At 31.9% G+C, this 21,471-nt stretch overlaps 1 protein-coding gene across 2 annotated transcripts in view; it reads right to left on the bottom strand.

The window, feature by feature from the left end:
* LOC118195249 (E3 ubiquitin-protein ligase COP1-like) overlaps positions 1–21,471 on the bottom strand; it is a 90,951-nt gene that overhangs the window by 38,546 nt on the left and 30,934 nt on the right. For both annotated transcript variants that reach the window (XM_035366504.2, XM_035366505.2), the window contains exons 10-15: positions 21,192–21,317; positions 15,584–15,707; positions 14,967–15,099; positions 14,826–14,886; positions 3,289–3,371; positions 1,576–1,684 (exon numbers count right to left, since the gene is read on the bottom strand). In XM_035366504.2, coding sequence (XP_035222395.1) covers positions 1,576–1,684; positions 3,289–3,371; positions 14,826–14,886; positions 14,967–15,099; positions 15,584–15,707; positions 21,192–21,317 — 636 coding nt within the window. The remainder of the gene's footprint in view (positions 1–1,575; positions 1,685–3,288; positions 3,372–14,825; positions 14,887–14,966; positions 15,100–15,583; positions 15,708–21,191; positions 21,318–21,471) is intronic.

Here is a 21,471-nt window from a genome sequence, read left to right as displayed (position 1 = left end):
TGTGCGTATGCAAATTTTCATTTCCTCACCTGTTTATCACGTGATAGTACTGATAAAAAATTTAGAGCATTTAACGCATGCAGGCAGCTGCTGTACCAAGTGAAAGTTTTATGATAAAGATTTAATTGTCGATCATTAAAATTTCGGTATGTCTTTCTGACATCACTTAGATGATTTTACATGTGACCATATCATTGAAAAGATTGAAGAAGGGCAAAAAATAACACATCACGGAGTCCAGTATTGTCCATAGGGTTGTTTCATGGCTATGTAATGACTTTAAAACAACTGGAATGTGTCGCCAGCCTCATGGGGACATCATGTTACATGTATCATGCTGAAAAATTCAGACACATTGCTTTATAAGCAAAAAGAAACCAAGGCGCCACAGCTCAGCAGATGCAGGAGTTTCTTGCTGTCACAGGACAATGGATTTCCCAAAAAACATGTAGCCAGACATTTTGGAGAAGGAGGACTATCCACTCACAGACATGTTGTGTGTGTCCCATTGTCCAGACATTGTTGTTGTGAATATCCAGGAAAGGAACCAATTATCTGAGATGCAGTATTATGGTATGGCCCACCATCACGACTGATGGTTGCATGCCCTTACATGTGGTTACAATTGCAGCTATGACCGGCTAATGATAGATGAAGTTTTGCTGCCTCATATTCGCTTTTTCTGTGGTACTTTCAGCAATAAATTTCTTTTTATGGACTACAGCACACCATGACATTGAACACTTGCTGCTCAGGATTCATTAGACAGCAAGAACATTCAATCCCTTGTATGACAAGCACATTCTCTAGATCTAAATCATAATGAAAATGTTTGGGATCCTCTGGGAAGGTGACTTGCTTATCGAAAATATCCTCCCAACTAACAAGAACATTCTCATTCAGACAATGATAGAGGAGTGGGATCAATTGCTTCATAAGCTGCTAATGTTGTGTGAAATAGGTGTGATGTGTGAAAAGCTGCATCACATGCTGTCGTTTATGTGCATTTTTCCATTTTTCTAGGCACAGCATCAAAAGAACATTTTTTTTTTTACTTTTGGATATTTTAAAGCCTTCTGTATTTTCTTGAACATAGATGTCCTTTATTCTAATGTCTGAATAGTGTAGCAACACTATTTTATTCTACTTAGCCTCAAACTCCACCTTTCTCCCCCTACCCTTAATGGTGGACACTTGCCTATAACAGCATTGGCCACTACTAAGGGCAGAAGTGCTGAGCATTTTATTGTGAAGGCACCTAATAGGCAGCCACCATTACCTTCCTATGAAGGGACAGACAATTTCACATCTACGCCTTCTACGGGATTCGAACCTGGGTCCTTTGGTATCACAATCAGACTACCCTAACCACTATACCATATAGGTGGCCCCCACCTCCACTTAATTTTATACTACCTTGCAATCTGAGATCAATCCTTTGTAATCAGTGTATTAAGAAATTAATAAGAATATTATGGTATAAGCAGTGTATTAAGAAAATTCTTACAAATAGCAAAAAGTTTTAAAATTTTAGTTAAAGAATTTAATAGATAGCACACATTTATCTAACTTTACCTGATATGTCTTTACTTTTTGACCTGTGAAAGCATCCCAGAGAGTAACAGTACCTTCATAATCACTACTAGCAAGCATACCTTTGTGATATGAACTCCAGCTGATACAGCTTAACAAAACAGTAAAAAAGTATTATGCCATGTTATTACAAAATATATACATTCATATATACATAGCATCATATCCTGTGGAAAACTAGAACTTTCTGCTTATACATCATTTATTAAAATACTAAAATAATTATATTAGCAATGTTTAATAAAGTCTCCAATTAGTTAACATATGAAATGCAATCACTACAATTATAGCACCTATTAATGTCACATTTTATTCATCCTAAGAATGACTGATAGGTACTTACATATCATTGCAACCACCTTTGAAGTTACCAAATTTTCCCCCAAAAGATGATAAACTCTGGCAATCATGTGCATAAGCATTCTTCAAGCAACCATACTCATAACAATCCTACAGTCAAGCAATGTTCCCATATGCATTCTTTTTGTTGCATTCCCAGTTCCAATGGTTTTTAATAGACAAATATTGATATATTTTTAACTTAAACTCAGATTTGAAATATGTGTTTATGGAATTTGCGAAGAATGGAAAAAAACCATGGTAATATTTCTGACAGCAAATAGTTTTATTTATTTATTTTTTATTATTTATTTATTTGTTTGAAAAATCACTAAATAGAATAATGATGCAAAGCATTTGATAGACAGCCAGTTTGCAACATGCCGAAGTTATGCATGATGCAGAATTGATGCAATTCTCTAATCCTTTTTAAGCAAAAATTTAGAATTAGAGAAAAATTTAATTCTAAATTATTATAGAATGAATTTGCAAAAAATGTGTTTCATTTTTAATTAACATATAATCCTTATTTAATAATTAAAATTGTATTTTAAACTGCTAAAGTGTGTTTTCTTTTCCTGTGTTGATTAATGTTTGCCCATTTACAATAAATACTGATATTTGACTAAATCACCATCCTGCACTTGATAAGTAAATTTTACATTTTTTGTCTGTAAAAAAATTGCCAAGGTGGTTGCATCAACACGTGAGTACCAAATGATATAGGCAACATTAATACTTTTTGTTAATTTATGAAACACACAATAGAAAACCAATTTCTCTCTCAGAATATATACAAAAATAACCTTCAAATATATATGGAAAAGAAAAATCTGCAGCCAATATTATCATAGTAATAAAAATTGGTTTTTAAGATTTATACTTTAAATTAAAATTTATTAGACCTTGTATTAGAAAATACATAATATATGTACATTTCATAAGTATGATGTTTTACACATGATGTTTTAATGTGAACACTTGACTATAAATTACCATCAAAATGTTCTACAAAAACAGGTTTTAATATCTAATGACTTGGAACATATGAATGTTGTTATTTACTTCAGAAGTATCTTTTAAATTACCATAAAATATTTACAAATTATGGATTAAAACTATCACTTTCCAATAAAATTATTTCAGAAGACAGATCAACATTCTTTTTTCACAAATCAATTTCTTATCTAAAAAATTAACTTTTTTTAGCTTAATGTTAATTTTTAACAGAGCAACATACTATTTAGTTAAGTCTTCTTAGTACTGCAAATGTACAGCAATAATATACTATTTTTAAGCATTTAATACAACCCCCCAAAAAACATTAATCCTAAGAACGTGCACACATTTACTAACCTTATTTTTGAATTACAGAGCATTTCATTTACTGGATAATGAATATCAAGTGAGTCTCTTATCACAGCTCCGTATTCAAATACCTACAAAAAATATTTAGTTACTTGCATTTTAATATAAATACCATATTTACTCACATTTTTTCTCTTACTTGTATACTCTCTGCAATAACAACAAAAAATATAGGCACAGATACGAAAAAATATATTGAATAAGTAAAAAGAATATCACAGAGATTAATAATTTTAACTGATTTCCTTCAAATACTTAATAAGTCAATTCATATATACATTAGCAGAAAATTTAAAGGAACAACTATAAAAAATAATTTATATTTATTCTCTTAAGTGAAATCCAATGGCAGGTGGGTGGCTGATAGGTCAAGACCAACGTTACCATGTAGTCCAATAATACCCATCTTCACTACATAGAGATATATATATATTTGCATGTGCTCTTTTCGGATGTGCAGAAAGGACTACAAGGGCATGCTTCAAATATTTATTTCAAGGACTGCACTTGTATGATAAAATTTTTGCATGTGAAAGTTGGATGATAATGTTAGGTTAGCCTATTTAGATATGGCATATGTATAGGGCTATGTGCCTAAAGGAAGGAATGCCTTCATGGAGGATTTTCTAATAATAATAATCTCATTAGATTATTTATGTTATATAAATTAATGCTTATAATTATGTTACACATACAGAAAATCATGAAAACTAACCATACAGCCAATCTGTTCACCTAGGATCGAACTCAACTCCTAGTATTCAGCAGTCTTAACTACTTGGCTACTGGTGGGATCATGTGTTAAAAAGGCATTTCACAGATTGTGAGAAATGATGTGCAGCTGGCACAATGGAAGCAGGACAGACACTGAGACAGTCTGTAAATAACCAAAAGTTGCAGAGTCATTAGGCTAGTTTGATGCATAAGACGTGAAAATATGCAATGCCCTTGCAGAGACTCAAAATAGGACGAATATGCGCTGTGTGTGCTACTGTTACATCACAAAGGCATGCAGAAAGGAGGAAGAAAATACCTTACATACTCCCCCTTTTAAAGGGCAACTGGGGTTTAGGGGACCCAATCACCAAATCCTGGGGTAAAGAATAATCATCCACCACTTTTTTTAGTTTGGGTGCCACTGTAGAGTCATTAGGTTATTTTGAAACAGGAGACATGAAAAATGAGCAATGTCCTCACCAGGATTCGAACTTGGACCTCTCAAATATGCACCAAGTGTGTGAAAGTTACACCATGAAGGCATGTGAAAGAAGAAAGAAAATACCTTATAAAGTAACTGACAGAATCATATCAAAATGTGTGAATGGTTTAAAGACACTGATAATGCATGCAGACAAGATCATAATCAAAAACATGCATGCCACAGTAGACTTGCATGACCATTACTTAGCAACTTAGCAACACTTGTTAAAAGAAATAGACAACTGACATCAGTCAAAATAGTTAAGAAGTCCCATAGAATGGCAAAAACTTGACTATCTAGATATACCATGAGTAACAGTTTGCATAAAAGAGTATTGTATGCAAGAAAATTCCTGATATGTGCCCCATTAACTTAAGCTGCATTGTGCCTAATTGCAGGGATGTAGATATCATCGTGATTGAAGTATCACAGACTGGAGCCAAGTTATCTTTACAAATGAATCTGGTTTTATTTGGAGAGTGATTCCAGATATGTTACAAACTGGAGAGAGCAAAACAAGTGTAATAAGTTTGAAAACATCTGCAAAATATCAGTACAAAGGTAGTGGATTCATGGTGTAGGTTAGCATCATTTTGAATAGTTGCACTGACCTACACAATTTTATCAGTGTAGATATGAATGTTAAAATATACAGAGATGAGGTTCTCATGTCAAGTTGTTTAGGAGTGCAATTAGTAATAAGTTCCTCTTGGTGGATTATAATACTCATTCTCATCACTCTGTGCTAGTGATTACTTATCTTGAGGACGAAGAAATCCAGTAGATGGAGTGGCCTACATTAGTAATAAGCTCTTCTTGGTGCAATTAGTAATAAGTTCCTCTTGGTGGATTATAATACTCATTCCCATCACTCTGTGCTAGTGATTACTTATCTTGAGGACAAAGGAATCCGGTAGATGGAGTGGCCTACATATCCTCCAGATTTAAATTTGATTAAAAGAAAAAATGTAAAAAAATATATACATAAAATCTGAGAGAATTCAGATTTTAGCAATTGCCCAAAAGGATTTGTTAAAGTTTTTTTATGCTGTCATGGAGCTTGCAGTCAACCAGTCTGCTGTTGCATTTACTCCTGCTAGCTTTATTATTAAGCATGATTTTCATTGCACTCATGCCATATACGGTTCAACAGCAAAATTACGAAAATTTCAAAAGCAGCATAGAACGCGTTTAAAATTCCCAATTCAATGTTACATTCTTTGCATTTACATCAAATAAACTTCAATTCAATACGAAAATCGCAAAATATTTAAAAACAGCATATCTTTAGAATTTCTGAAAGACGGTCTCATGATAAAAATATTTTATTCTGTACAGTGCCATTGCTACTCACTTCCAAATTGTAATAAGTCACTTCCAAATTGTAATAATGAGTTTGTTAATCGAAAATTCATTATAAAGTTTTCAAAATATGAAATATAAAATTCAAAAATGAGGCTTCCACATACACATGTTCAGGTGGAGGACAACGTTATTCAAATTTAATGGCTCTAGATACCATCGTTTTCTCAGAACGCGAGAAACATACACATGAACATGCAGATTTTTCATTATTTAATTTCTTTAAAGTTAATACAGGGCAATAGTATTTGCTGGTAACAATTTGAAAAATGATTTGCTATTTATATTCTGATAAACTACGAGGGTATTTCGAAAAGTAAAGATACACCGTATGCCAGAGGAAAAGAAAAGTTTTGGTGAGCAAGTTGGCAACACAGGTGTTAACCTTGAAACGCTAGCTTTCTCCTCGCGGTCATTCGGCATTTCAATGTTGATTCTGGTTGGAGTAGGTTGTGTTTAAAATGGCTGCACCGATTCAGAATCCCGCCAAATGCGAAGTGACAGCTTTTGATGATTTCATTTATAATCTTTCTTGTGACAGGTAATTTTCATTTTTTCAAATTGTAAAAAAGTACTAATTTAATTACTCATGTAAAGGCTCCCTTTTTACATTCATTTAATGGTGTTTGTGGCAAGAAATTATTTTGTTACAAACTAAAATGTATTCACCAGCCATGATTGTTGCTACATCATCATACATCAACATCACTGATGTCTGAATTATTACAGCTATGAGAACGACTGTCTAAAACAAAAAGAAATCTTCACCACCAAAAGCATATGCATTATCACATCTCTTTTAACTGTGTCTGTATTCAGAAAATGCTTTGTTACAAACTAAAATGTGCTAACCAGCCATGATTGTTACTATATCATCATACATTTACATCACTGACATCTGAATTATTACAGTTAAGAGAACAACTGTCTATTTATTACATGAAGAAATTTTCACCAGCAAAAGTCTATGCATCATCATATGTCTACTTCTTCATGCATCTTCTAAGTTTCTACCTCAAAACTTAATCACATATGCATGTATATATATAAATATGCTTGTATATATGGAGGCAATTCAGAAAGTAACCTCCATTGTCGCATGGCTCTAGAAGTAGTGGCCAGAAGGTAACCATTATTACATTGAGCAATCTGTGATTCACTAAGCTTCCTGCTATTCTACTGAGAGTGTTGTACTACAGGCAAGTGCTGGTTATAACATCACAAAATGTGCATTGCTATTGAAACTCCTACCAAATGTGAGGTAAGAGGAGTAATACAATTTCTTTGGACAAAAAAGCTGTCAGCAGCAGACACGAATTGTATATTGTGTATCATATACAGCCCAAAGATTATGAGTGATGATCTAGTCAAACAACTTTTTTGAAGAAGGTAGTCACCAGAAAATTAAGGTACTGGAAGTTCTGTGTTTGATAGTAACCATGGAGATCCACAAAATCAATCGAATGGGTACTGCCTTAGACTTTCTTTCCTAGTACCACACGAAAGGGGAGTAATTTTTAAACAAAATAGTGACTAGCAACAAGATTTAGGTAGGGCATCTGAATGCTGAGACAAAACAACAGTCAGTGGCAGAGGACAATACGAATTCTTAAACCTGACTGAAGAAAGCCCATCAACCTTTGTCAGCGAGGAAAGCTATGGTCACCCTGTTTTGGGATGCTAATGGAATCTTGCTTGTTGAATTCACGGAACGTGGTACAACTATCAATTCTGAAGTTTACTGTAACACTTTAAGAAAACTGGAAAGAGGCTCCAGAACAAACATAGCGGCCTGCTGACATCTGGGGTTGTGTTTCTGTGCGATAGCAGTGCTCAGTGAACACAAGATCTTTTGTGCCAATTCAAATGGGGTGTTTAAACATCCTTCTTACAGCCAAGACTTCACTCATTCTAATTGCCATCTGTTCCTTGCAATGAAGAAGTAGCTTGGGACACTGCAATTCGCTGATGATGCAGAACTTGGCAAGTTGGTTGTAGTCACAGGCAGCTGAGTTTTATGCAGAAGGAGTGTTAAATTGGTAAAATGCTATAACAAGTGCTTTAATGTTTAAGATTTCTTACTGTTAAAAGAAATCGCAAAAGTTACTTTATTTTGCTAAGCACAGCATTTTTAGTATTCGCAAATATGCTTTTTTTTCAGTTTGGCCACCCATTTTATGTTTCAGAAAATAAAGATATTTTAAGTCTTTTAGTAACTATTTTTTACCTACCGTATATTTTTTTTATAATTTGAAATAATTAATTATCAATGCATTAAAATGTGCTTTTTCCTTTTTAGTTCTTTTTTGAAATTTAAATTCTAGAGTTTAATTTCTTTAGCTCTGAATTCACATAGGGATATATTCTCAACTCTTTCGGAATGGGGTGTAAAAAATGTTTTGTTTATATTTTTAGTACTTCTTAACAGACATTTATTTAGTTCTCTCAAATAGTCAAAAAGGATATACAGTCAAAAGTCGTTAATCCGGACTCGTCGGGACTTCGGCAATTCTGGATTATCGATTTTTCCGGATTATAGATCATCAGTTTAAATCTGGTAAGATGGCATGCAGAAATTACAAAATTAAAAATATGAAACCATAATTTATGAAATGATGAACAATTATGATCTAAAGGATATCAAAATTTACAAAAAGAAAAAGCTTAATATTTATTTGTTTACTTTATTAAACATTTCTTTCAATGTAAGTTGTTTAAGTTGCTTCGTTTCATGTGATAATACTTTCTCTTTAATTCTATTAAACAGACATAATTTCTTGTTTAGTTACAAAGTTCCACTGTTGAAGTCCTATAATTGCTGTGTTGAGAATACCGGCTAATTTGTCAATCGAAATTTTTTCGTTTTCAATAACCTCTGGGTCACTTTCTTCACTATCAGAAGCGAATTACAATGACGAAGAACTTGATTTAAATCATATCAAAGACAGAGTACATCGAGATGAAATACTACATTTAGTAAGGAATTATAAGCCAAATAAAATAAAAACATCTGCCCTGAAGATAAGGATAGTGCTGACAGATCAACTTCCAATTCATTGTGCGCCGAGGCGTGAAATTGATAAACAGATTTCAGATTTCGAAACATACTTTCGCTTTGTATAGCCTTTACATATCAGTAAATATATATCGGAAATTCTATTTGACATAATTGAAAGTTCAAGCTTACTTTTATAAAATTGCTCTAACAGTCTGCAAAAAATAATAAGCCGGATCCAATTCGAAGATTAAGGAACAACGCAATCTGCAATATTAACTGAATTAGATAATTTTAGCTTAGCTTATACGTCCGTTAAACATTAAACGCGCATGCGCACACACATATTCGCAGCCATAAAGGTCTTATGCGCACTCGTAAACGCTTACGTAGACTCGACGCATGCGCAGAAAGTTTGTAGCTTTGAGGTTCAGATTATGGGTGTCTGAATTAACGACTTTTGACTGTAATGCGTTTTCAGAACTCCTTAATTAATCAAGATTAATTTTTGAGATAATTATCCCAATGAGTTCATCCCAAACATTAAATTATAAGTAATTAAAATGCAGTTTGTCTTAAAATATTATAGAAAGACTTTTTAATTGTTTTTTAATTCTCAAATTAAAAATTTTTGATTTTTTTTTTATTTTGCTTACTTTTAATTCCTATTTTATTTGTTACATATTTTCATTCCTATTTTATTTGTTACATATTTTCATAAGTTATGATAGTCTTTTCCACAAGCATATTACACTTTCCCAGATAGTATAATCATTAATTTTTGAAAAATTTATACATATATGTAACTAAGCAGACACTCACTGTAATGAAGCAAACTTAGATATAAAAATATAGAAGCACTGACAGCATAGATGTAGAAATACTGCATTTTGTAGATGTTAATCCATAATGAAGTGCAACTTGGCAGCCAAAGCAGATTAAATATTCATCTTTATTTTAAAAATCATCTTGCAGCCATGAACAACTTTGGTGCCTATTTCAAAATGTTTATATTTCCGATATCTTTGCGGTATGAAGAGAGCAGCAAGCAGCAGTCCATTTAGGCCGAAGTGTAGAAAGCATGAAAACTGTATTCAGGATGAAGTTCTTAGTGCTTTGATTGATTGAATAATTAATACTGTAGTACAATTATTATTGGCTGTTTTAGTTCCATTTACATCACCAGCATTAGTCTCAATATGACATAGCATAGAAAATGATTAATATTTTTTGAACAGAAAGGGGAAATATCAAATTAAAACTAAGATTTACGGGACTGTTGTTAATTTAAATTGCAATTTATAATTACATATTTTTTATCTTACATATACATATAAAAATGAATAAAGTAAAAAGCAGTTTAAAACATAATACAAAATAAATTAAAGATACATTTAAAATCCATTCCATAAACCCTGGCATGATAGCCCAAAAAATACCCCTCTTTTTGGCAGATTTATTCCCTACCCCCCCCCCCAAAAGAAAGAAATTTAACACATGACATTTTCTATTTAAGTGCACCAAGTTTAAAAAAAAAAAAAAAAAAAAGTTAAAAAAAAAGACACAATCAAACATATGAAAAATAATAGCAAAAGAAAATTTGATCCAAAAAACATAAAAAGAGTTAGTTCTTAAAACCTGTACCATTAGTGCAATAAAAGTTTCAAAATAGAAAAAAAATATTAATTCGACATGACCAGTAGCAAGTGACCATCATTAAGCCTAATGTCAGCTATGTAATGAAATAAGATTAACTACAAATTTTAAACTGATTTGAAATGCATTATGAAAAAACTGAATATTGAACATAGAAACTAAAATTAATTTTATATTACATGGCTAATCATAAAGTCTTTTTACACAAACATTTAAGGTGCTCAATATGTCCAGCTCTTGATACCCAGCATATGTCTATTAGAATAATCAAACTCTTTTCAAGCTTTTATAAGCATATCTGCATCCACTGCTTCCACGGCTGTTGTTATGTATATCTTCAGTTTCGCTAATGCAACTGGAAGTAAAGGCACATTAATTAAGTCTTTTATGAACCCCATGAAAGGAAGAGAGTCCGACAATCTTGAAGCCATTGATGTTTAACTGAATACTCAGGTCACGAAAGGCCAATCTATTGTTGATGAATGTAACTGTCAAAAATTCTTAAATGTGAAAGCACTAGTGTGGCCTGCTGGTAAATGAAGTCATCTAAATTGATTTTTAACTTGTTGGAAAAGCTAGTTTTCAAGCATATTGAGAAATGTGATTCTTGTAACAGTGGCCTTTATGAAAACAGGGACCACACACCTTTTTTCAAGAAACAGCACAGAAAACATTAACTTTTGGCGAGTCTCTCTCATGCTGTACAATTTGAGTTGGTTACTCCATACCCCATATTGTAACACTGAAGCTACCTTGCTACTTAGATGAAAGGTAGCCTCTTCACTAAACAAGAAGTGTGTTAAAAAAACTGTAATCTTTTAACACATTCTGAAAGATGAATTCACAAAACTCCACACATCATTCTTTGCCACCTGTATAAAAAAATTTCATCAATTGAATCCTGTAAGGTCTGAAAAAGAAATGTCGCCAAAAAGCAGCCTGGCAGATGTTGCAGGAATGTCAAATTCTCTACAGGCACAGTGAGTGGATTTTCAGTGTGTGGATCGCATACAAAATTCTGTCAGATGGGCTCCACTTCTTCGTCTAGCACGTGGGGATGGCTAGATGATTTCCTTTTACACCAACAACCTGTGTGCTAGAATTGTTTATACCATCATCTAATGCTCTGAGCAGTAGGTTGTTGAACACCAGGGTATTGTTAATGAAAATCACGTTGGACAGCTGTTACGGACTTGCACTTTGTAAAGCATAGGACACAAAACAATTTCTGTTACACAGTCTCTGACTACTGAAGTGGCAGGCAAAAGAAAAGCATTAATGTTACCTCTCCACAGTTGCATGGAACTCAAGATTTCTCTTTTTCAACCTATACATTATTTAATCAAAACAGATTAAAATCTGAATAGTTATGTTTTTTTAAATCATGTGATTCATTTTTAAACACCTTGCATAATATTTAACTATGTTAAATTACAACTAAAAAAGCAGAGAATAGATGAACAAAGTATTAAAAATAATTAAACTTTATGAGGTAAAATTATTAAAATTAATTAAACTCTATGAAGTTATTAAAAATAATAAACTTTATGTGAACTCTATGAAATGAACCTGGACCGAGTTGTAAACATAATCAAGTAAATATATAAAAAAATATATACTCAAAATCCAAATATTAAATACAACTAGGAGAAAGCTGTTTTATTACTATCAAACTTTTTCAAGACATGGAAGAAATCTTATACTGATACTACTGCTTTTTTGGCATTATCAGTTCTGTTTGCTTACAGTCAGCTGCACCAAAATTATTTTAAATTATTTTTAGACAAAAAGTTATTTAAATATAAATCGTAATTTAAATCAGCAATAGCAACTTAATGCTTAATTTTAAACTGGGTATTTCTCCTCTTTATTCTAAAAACAGTAATATTTTTCCCTGAACTGCATCATTTCAAGACTAATCGATATCATATTACTTTTACACAATGCTTGCGACATAAATGGAACTCAAATAACAAATGATAATTTTACAGCATTATTAATAATTCAATCAAATGCATTGAAATCAAAACTAACTCATCCTGAATATGTGGTACAGTCAAAAGTCGTTAATTCGGACACCCATAATCCGGAATGATCTATAATCCGGACCTCAAAGCTAAAATCGTTCTGCGCATGCGTCGCGTTGACGCATGCGCATAGGCGTTTTACGTGTGCGCGCAAGACATTTACGACTGCGCATATGCGTCTGTGCAAGTGCAGAATACATTTCGCGTGCGCGTTTAATGTATAACAGATGGTATAAGCTAAAATTATCTAATTATCTATTTCAGTTAATGTTGATGATTGTGTTGTTCCTTAATCTTCAAATTAGATCCGGCTTATTATTTTTTGCAGGCTGTAAGAGCAATTTTATAAAAGTAAGCTTGAACTTTCGATTATGTCAAACAGAATTTCCGATGCTGGAGCTCCCAAAGGATCTAGAAAACGAAAGTATGTGTCGATGTCCATCAAACAAAAAACGAATTGCTACAAAAAATGGATAAAGGCATATCCTTTGTTTATCTAACCGTTCTGAAATCTGTTTATCAATTTCACGCTGCTCTGCGCGGGGGGAGGGGGGGAAGTTGCGCTGCGCAATGAACTGGAAGTTGATCTGTCAGCACTATCGTTATCTTCGGGGCAGATGTTTTTATTTTATTCGGCTTATAATTCCTTACTAAATGTAGTATTTAATCTTGATGTACTCCGTCTTTGATATGATTTAAATCAAATTCCTCGTCATTATAAATATCACGAATACAAATCAAACAGTTTTCTGGTTGCAATTTTCTAATTTCGGCTATGCGTAAGGTATGCTTTACGCATGCGCGCGTTGAAAGAAATGTTTAATAAAGTAAACAAATAAATATTAAGCTTCTTTTTTTGTAAATTTTGATACCCTTTAGATCATAATTGCTCATTATTTTATAAATTACGGTTTCATATTTTTAATTATATAATTTCTGCATGCCATTTTACCAGATTTAAATTGATGATCTATAATCCGGAAAAATTGATAATCCGGAATCGCCGAAGTCCCGACGAGTCCGGATTAAAGACTTTTGACTGTACTTTGCTTTTACCTCTATTACTGCAAAAACTGCTGCTTGCTGCTTTCCCTTCTGCCAAATAATATACAAAATGCAACTTTCTGGAAAGGACACAATGTGTAATGTATTTGTGATTGCAAAATGCTTGAACAAATAACTTTTTAATAAAAGAAATATGATTTAAATCTGCTACAACTGCAGCTTATTGCATCTATATGACTTGCAAGTTTCTCCTTCATGCTGAATCTATGTATGCTTCAACATTTATTTGTATCATTCCCAAATCATCACATATATGTGTGTGTATGTGTGATGTGCATGCACACACACCTTAAAATCTTCCTTGACATTAATAAAATACAAAGTAGAACTTTAAACATTGCTTAAAAATTAGGAAATTTATGAATCAATTGGCCCAGACAAAATGTTTCAACAGTTCTTTTTTACAGCTTAGTATTTATTATTTAGAATCTTTAAAAATAAATTATGAAATTAAAACTATCTTTATGATATATGATAAAAGGAAATGACATCCATCCAGAAAATAATAACTATTAAGCATAAATTCTGAAAAATCATAAAAAGAAAAAATGGTTAAAAATGATTAGTTGGTACTGGTTAGTGTTGCTTATGGAACTACAAGGCTCTGTATTAAAAAAAGGGGAGATGCATTGCATAAAAATTTTCCACGACACTGATGGGGCTTTAAATTGCATACAAGGAAACCATGAAGTAATAACTGAAATAATATACAGTACAAAGTCCGTAAACCAGACGTCTATTATCCAGAATGATCTATAATTCGGACCTCAAAGTCACAAACTTTACGCATGCACGTAGAGAATGCACATACATTACGTGCATATGCTTTATGCATGCGCGCATTGAAAGAAATGTTTAATAAAGTAAACAAATAAATATTAAGCCTTTTTCTTTGTAAAATTTAATACCCTTTAGATCATAATTGCTTTTTATTTCATAAACTACGGTTTCATATTTTTAATAGCATAATTTCTGCATGCCATCATACCAGATTTAAATTGATGATCTATAATACAGAAAAACCCCTAATCCGGAATCGCCAAAGTCCCAACGAGTCAGGATTACAGACTTTGTACTGTATATCTAAAATCTCTTCTTGAAATCACATATAATAAAAAAATAATTACAATTATTTTAAAAAATAAGAAACATATATAAATTTTATGTAGAGAGTTCTTAAAATAAACAACATAAAGGAAGCAGGCTGTTTGATACATACTTTAATTTTCTTTGTGACTCCAGCAATAGCAAAATATTCATTATCTTTATCAAATTCAATGCTATAACAAAAAGTACACATAAAAATTAGTTATAAATAAAATATAAATATTGCATTGATTGTTAAAAGAAAGCTACTTACCTAGAGACTATATTGGAACTGTTGAAGTGATCGTTGGCATAATTTAAAGTAGCCAATGGTCTTACAAAACTAAATCGGGTAAATTTTGATAAACTCTCATCAAAATCATCTAAACCAGACCTTGATACATCACCTTAATAACAAAATAAGCATCTTAAGATTGAAATATTTTACCATATGCATGAAGTTTTTAAAATGCATAGCAAGAACATTATAATATCAATAACATAACTATAAATAAACATTAGAAATATTAGTAAACCTTTTTTTTTTTTCACTTTCTAATAATTTCACAGTACGGAAAGCTTTTACATCAACTTAAGGGAAAAATATTAGTTTTATTTTTAAATTAAAAAATCCTTTTAAAAATTATTAATTTAAAATTTACCATAAGTCAATATTATTTTTTAAGTAAGTTACATCTTAACAATATGTTACTTTAATGGTAAAGTCAAAACACATTAAATAAGAAATTAAGATATACATGAACATCACATGAAACCAAATAATAATTTTAAATATTACATTCATATATAAATTAAAGCAACAAACCCTATGATAGTTATAAGGACATTACAAAAGTTAAAATAATCAATCACCAGATTAAAATTACTCACCACATGAAGAAAACACTAAACCTTTACAACGTAAATTCAGGTAACTCTGTTCAAGATCAGAAAAATGTTCATGCATTCGTTTTCGTCTGGAAGCTAATGATGGCACATTATGAAATTTATTAACCTAAAGAATAAAGATTCTCTAAATTTTTGAATTATATAAGTATAAAGATAACAAAATTTTTATGCAATAATGAAAAAATTTCTTTATTGAATTCAGATGATGTATTACACTAAAATGAAATTTTTTTTAAGAATACTTTACCATGTTTTCATATACTGTACACTAGGGTCTCCATAACATGTATGGACCTCTGGATATGTGTGGAGGTAGATTAATCGACGCCTACTGAATTAGCAAATACCTAGCAAGCTAATGTCATCGCAGATTAGCATAGTGTGGAGCAATCGAGACAATGCCCAAATAGCTTCCAGACGTGGAAAGGAGTGGAGGCAAGCAGACGGCTTGCATATCCTTGCATAAAAGTTAGTGGGAAACAAGATATGTTTCTTTAATATCTCAAGTTCCTTGTAGCCAAGCTGATCATATTGGACATAGCTAGCCATGGATGGATGAGAATAGATTCACTCAAGGCATGAACCTATGTGCCTGTAGAACTGTTAGAGACTGATAATGTGTGAGAAATGTGCATCATTGCATGATTCCTGTTTGGACTCAGTTGTGAGGTTACGAAATGTAATGTTAACTTTCACCTTAATCCATCTTTTCATTCATTTTATTTCATATTAGTAAAATAAACTAGTTTACTGATAGTTAGTTAATTGAGTTCTTATTGAGGGTAATCTTACACATACATACATACATATATATATATATATATATATATGTATGTGTGTGTATAGTGATATATAGTGATATATATATCTATCTATGTATGTGTGTGTATAGTGATATATAGTGATAACATATATATATCTGGAAAATTATACAACTGTGATACTTCCAAATTTTTAATTTAAAAAAAGTCAAAATAATTATCAAGATTTTATTCAGTGACAAGATGAATTAAAAAGTGAATGTCATTTAATAAACTTTATTTAAAAAAAAAGAAAGAAAGAAAGAAAAAATAACAGTTATAAGGTATTTCTCCTGTCTTCTTGGCATGCCTTCGTGGTGTGCTGGTGTGCACGCTGGGCGCATATTCCAGAGGTCCGCGGTTCGATTCTCGGCAAAGGAGTTGCTCATTTTTCATCTTGCCTGCTTTCAAAAATACATAATATCTCTAGAGTGGTGCCTGAAATAAAAGGATGTTTGATGATGATTCTCCACACCCAGGATTTAGTAGTTGGGTCCCCTAAAAACCTCAATCGCCCTTTAAAAGGGGGAGTATATAAGGTATTTTTCCCACCTTCTTTGCATGCCTTCCTGGTGTGGTGGTCTGCAGGCTGGGCACGTATTCCAGAGGTCCGCGTTTCGATTCCTGGCGAAGGCGTTGCTTATTTTTCATCTTGCCTGCTTCCAAAAAATACCTAATGTCTCTAAAACTCTTTTATTTTCACTTTCTTCCTCGAGTCATACATAAAATATAGTAGCAATAATATATGCAAAATTTTATTACCATATTCATAGGTAATCCATTATCAATAAAATTTCTTATCTACCATTTTAAACAAGAAAGTTTGAGTTCACATAAATTATATTTTTAAAAAGTCACATAATAAATAAATAAGCAAAATATGGGTATTTTAAGTTAGTAATAGCATATTGTAAATATTTTATAACCCATGTAGTTAAGATCTATTGTTGATAAAGCCATGAGTTATTTGCAACATGATACTTTTATAATTTCACAGTCCAAACAAAAAATATTCTTTATGCAAATAATAAATACATAAAAGACTATACACTATATGCAAAAGATAAACTAAAAATGCTTATTTTTAAAATGCTTTTATTCACAGGTAATTCCAGAATGTTAGTTCATAAAACATTGTAATCGACAAGTTGGTTACTAAATTATAAAATGCACCTACTATGACAAAATTTCTCATAGAATTTTTCATTTCTTTTAGAAGAAATGACTCTTATTTGTTACAAATGGGAGAAACCTATTTAGCAAACTAGCATATAAGCAAGTCATAACACAAATTAACAAACTTAATACAAGAAGACCGTGAAACAAAAACTTGAAACATCATCTCATTCTAGGATCTGAAATTCTTAAATGCTCCAAAAGATTTGACATATGCAAACAAAATAAAAAATAAATAAAAAAAATTCTCAAACTTAAGGAAAATGAATGTGCACATATATGCCTGCATACTATGTTAACAAACATGCCTAAAAGTTGTTTAATTTATTTTGAATTTTAAAACGAGTTTAGCTTGATATGCATGGCAAAATGCCTTAACTTAAAATCTTAATAATAAACACCAAAACTGGCTGGCATAATGACTATATAAAAATTGCCAACCAATACATAACTTTTAATTTTAGATAAAAAGGTATTTTTTCAATGACAAAAATTTAATTTTTAAATTATTGCTGGGTGTTATTTAAATAACTTAAGATTATTTTAACATCTTCACTGGATCCCATTCATATTAACAAAAAACCTCCACCATGTTATTCCAAATGATTCAGGTGTCACATGTTCCAGGCTCCAGGACAATGTCCGATCCAGCGTGTAATAGGTGAGTAAGTTGATAACAAATTACGGCTAACATTTTAAAGCTTGGGATGTGTTTTGAGTCAGAACGGCCCTATAATTGGCATACATAGCCAGTGTAGTGTTAGTGCTGTGTAATATGTCGTTCGCATAAATCGAAAATAATATGAGGCCAATCACACTTCCTTGGGAGCATCCCCATGAATTTGAAGGCATGTAGAGTTATAATTGTTATAGCGAACGACAAAAACAGCTTCAGCGATCTTGCTCAGTCTGGAGAAAACATTGATAGGTCTACAGGAAGAAGGTTCAGTAGGATCCTTTCCAAGCTTCGAGACTGGTGTGATTATTGCCATTTTCCATTGCTCTGGGAAGTGCTGAAGTTGGAGTACAGCAGTAATAATATTGGTACACTTTTTTAATAACATGAAGGTGCCCATTTCTTTAATCATTTTCATACTGATGTTATCCAATCCAGGACTTTTCTTGATTCTGCGTTTCTGAACTTAACATTTAACTTCTGATGGCATAACCAAGGAAAATGTTGTTCATTATTGGTTGTGTTAGGAATTGGGTAACTGTGCTATTAACAATATACTCTGTTTGAGGGTGACAGATGATGTTAATGCCAAACTGAAAAGCATAGTTATACACTAGTGACTCAGCTTTCTCAGTTTCAGTGTAGGTAGTACCATTAAGGCCGTTAAGGGGTGGAATATTGGTGTAACACCTTTTATACTTAGAAACAACACCCCAGATAGAATTATTATCAGTGGAGAGTGATTCTAAGTATCTGGTCCAGTCAAGTTGTGCATATTTTTTAATAAGGGATTTCATAATTATGATGGTTCATCACGCGTTTATCATAACAGCAGATTGTTGCCAGATTTTAAATGCTCTGTTTCTCTGTTTAATAAATTCTCTGATAGCAGGGTTTTTTAACCTTCCAGCATGCGCATATGTACAAAACTTATGACAAATTCAGTTTTTAATGCACATTTTCCGCATATCGAAACTGAGACGTCTGAAGATCATTTCCAGTCCTCCTTTCTACCCTTCCCCACATCATGGAATGTGCCAACAGGATGTCCTTTGACTTTTTTTTAACTGGGCTTTTGTGCTACATGGCAGCTTTTTCATAAAAGTTACGACATGCGCGTGGTCGTGTTTTCAAATTCAGAAAATATTTTTTTTTCTCAAATATTTTGTAATTTTGTGTTATTAATTGCCGTGTATTATTTTAATTTGAATACATTTGGTTCTGTAAATTTTATATCAGTTTTCATGGCAAAAAAATATGTGCAACTAGCTGATTTTCCTCAGATTCTTCTCGGATTACCTGATGAAGAAAAGGAAGACAAAACCTTTGGATGGAAGAAAAATAGCGATTTCCACTCCTTATTTTCTTTTATTTCTATTTTTTAGAAATAAATAAAAACATTATAGTTTAAAGTGTGTTTTTGTAACCAGTAAGAAGTAAATTTCCTTGCAGAAGAAACTAATGCTAAACTTACATTTTTTCCTACCATTGTGTTTTCCTTTTTTATTGTCTATATATTCTTTGATGAATATTAAAATTAGCTTCGATTTTAAAATATAATTATTAAATAATAAGTTTAAAATTTTCTATAATGAAATACATCATTGCATTTCCATCTCACTAACATAAGAACTTAAAAATAATTTACTTACATTTGAATGTGATATCATTTGTATTTTGCAATAATAAGATTAATATTTTATCTCTTAACTAATTTATTTATTTCTTAACCACTCACTTCTGTCATTTTTCATGCCAAAAACGGTAAAATAACGGATGTCGTAAAAAATAAGACGTGCGCATGCTCATGTAAAATTGCAAAGTGCGCGTGCTGGAAGATTAATCTTGTCTTAGCTGGGACTTTCTCTTTCTATGGAATGCAGTTTGAAGTTCCTCTGTGAATTCATTAGTTAAATCGCCTCATTCCTCATATGTATCATGGGTAGAATGTGCTAGGTGTTCTTTAGAGCTTTGAAAAGGCTCTTTTGTATGATATACTATAGTTGCCACTAATAAATTCAACAATAACAGGGTTATAATCAGATGAGAGCTCGTTGATGCTTTCAATCATCTTGTTGAAGAATATTACTGCTCAAGTTAGAGCAGTAATATTCTTCAACAAGAGAAAATCTAGAATGCCAGGAGTACCAGTACTATTGCAGTATGCTGAGTAGCTTGGAGCTGCAATAGTCACATTAGCCTTACTGGCAAAGTCATGTATTAATTTGCTGTATCTGTTTTGTGTAGAACAGTTCCAAGATCTGTGGCAAGTGTTAAAATCTCCATCAATGACAACACGATTGTTTATGTTTAACAGAGATTGCATATGTTTAGATGAAACTCCCACAGAATTCCTGGATGGGATACATGTGAATAGTGAATGTACTTGAGTTGGGTGGTATGACTGTAATAGCTAGTGTTTCTACATCTGAAAGCTGTAGAAATGTTATGGGATAAAAAGGAATGGAGCTAATAGCAGCAGGCCTCCATGAGCATTTCCACCATTAGCAAGTCCACCTGCATTCCAGCTATCAAGACGATGAATCATATAGTTAGGAGCATGAAAAATATTGTGCAGGCCAAGCATATGTTCTCTGAGGAGAATAATATTGGGACTAATATTGGTACATGGTATTGCAAATGAACTGTTCAAGAAGGATCATTCATGGTTTGAAGCAGATTTGACATTGCAACAACAGTTTTTTTTTTTAATACAACTTACAAAGATTCAAAAAAGAAAAAAAAAAAAAAAAAAAAACTATATTTCAGTTTTAAAAAATTTTGAATTTCACAAAAACATTAAAATAATTATAACTGTACGTTTTAACAAAAGTAAAATAGAATCTTTGTATAAAATCCTAAATGATGTATGCAAAGGATAAAAACTTAAGACACATAACTCAGCAAAGAAAAATAGCATAATTCTGTAAGAACTCACATATTTACTGCCATTGAATCCATCCTGTTTTGGGAGATTTGAAACACAAGAACTATAAGTACAAGCCTTTGAAGTTGTTGGCTCGGATTTTAAATGAACTCCACTTGAATGCCCTATGGTATTGAGCTGAAATGATTTTTTTTCAAATTTAAATGTCAAAACTGTGTAGATAAGTATAATAAAATTTAAATGCATCATTATCAATAATTTCTTACTATAAGCTACTGATTAATTAGGATCAATAAGCACATAAACCAATAAAAAATTAAGAAAAATATCA

Source organism: Stegodyphus dumicola, chromosome 1 (assembly GCF_044657685.1).
Source record: "Stegodyphus dumicola isolate Sdum_Otavi_A_Nest chromosome 1, ASM4465768v1".
NCBI classification, from domain to species: domain Eukaryota; kingdom Metazoa; phylum Arthropoda; class Arachnida; order Araneae; family Eresidae; genus Stegodyphus; species Stegodyphus dumicola.
Note: the sequence above shows the minus strand (reverse complement) of the source record. Positions and strands in the feature narration are given on the sequence as shown.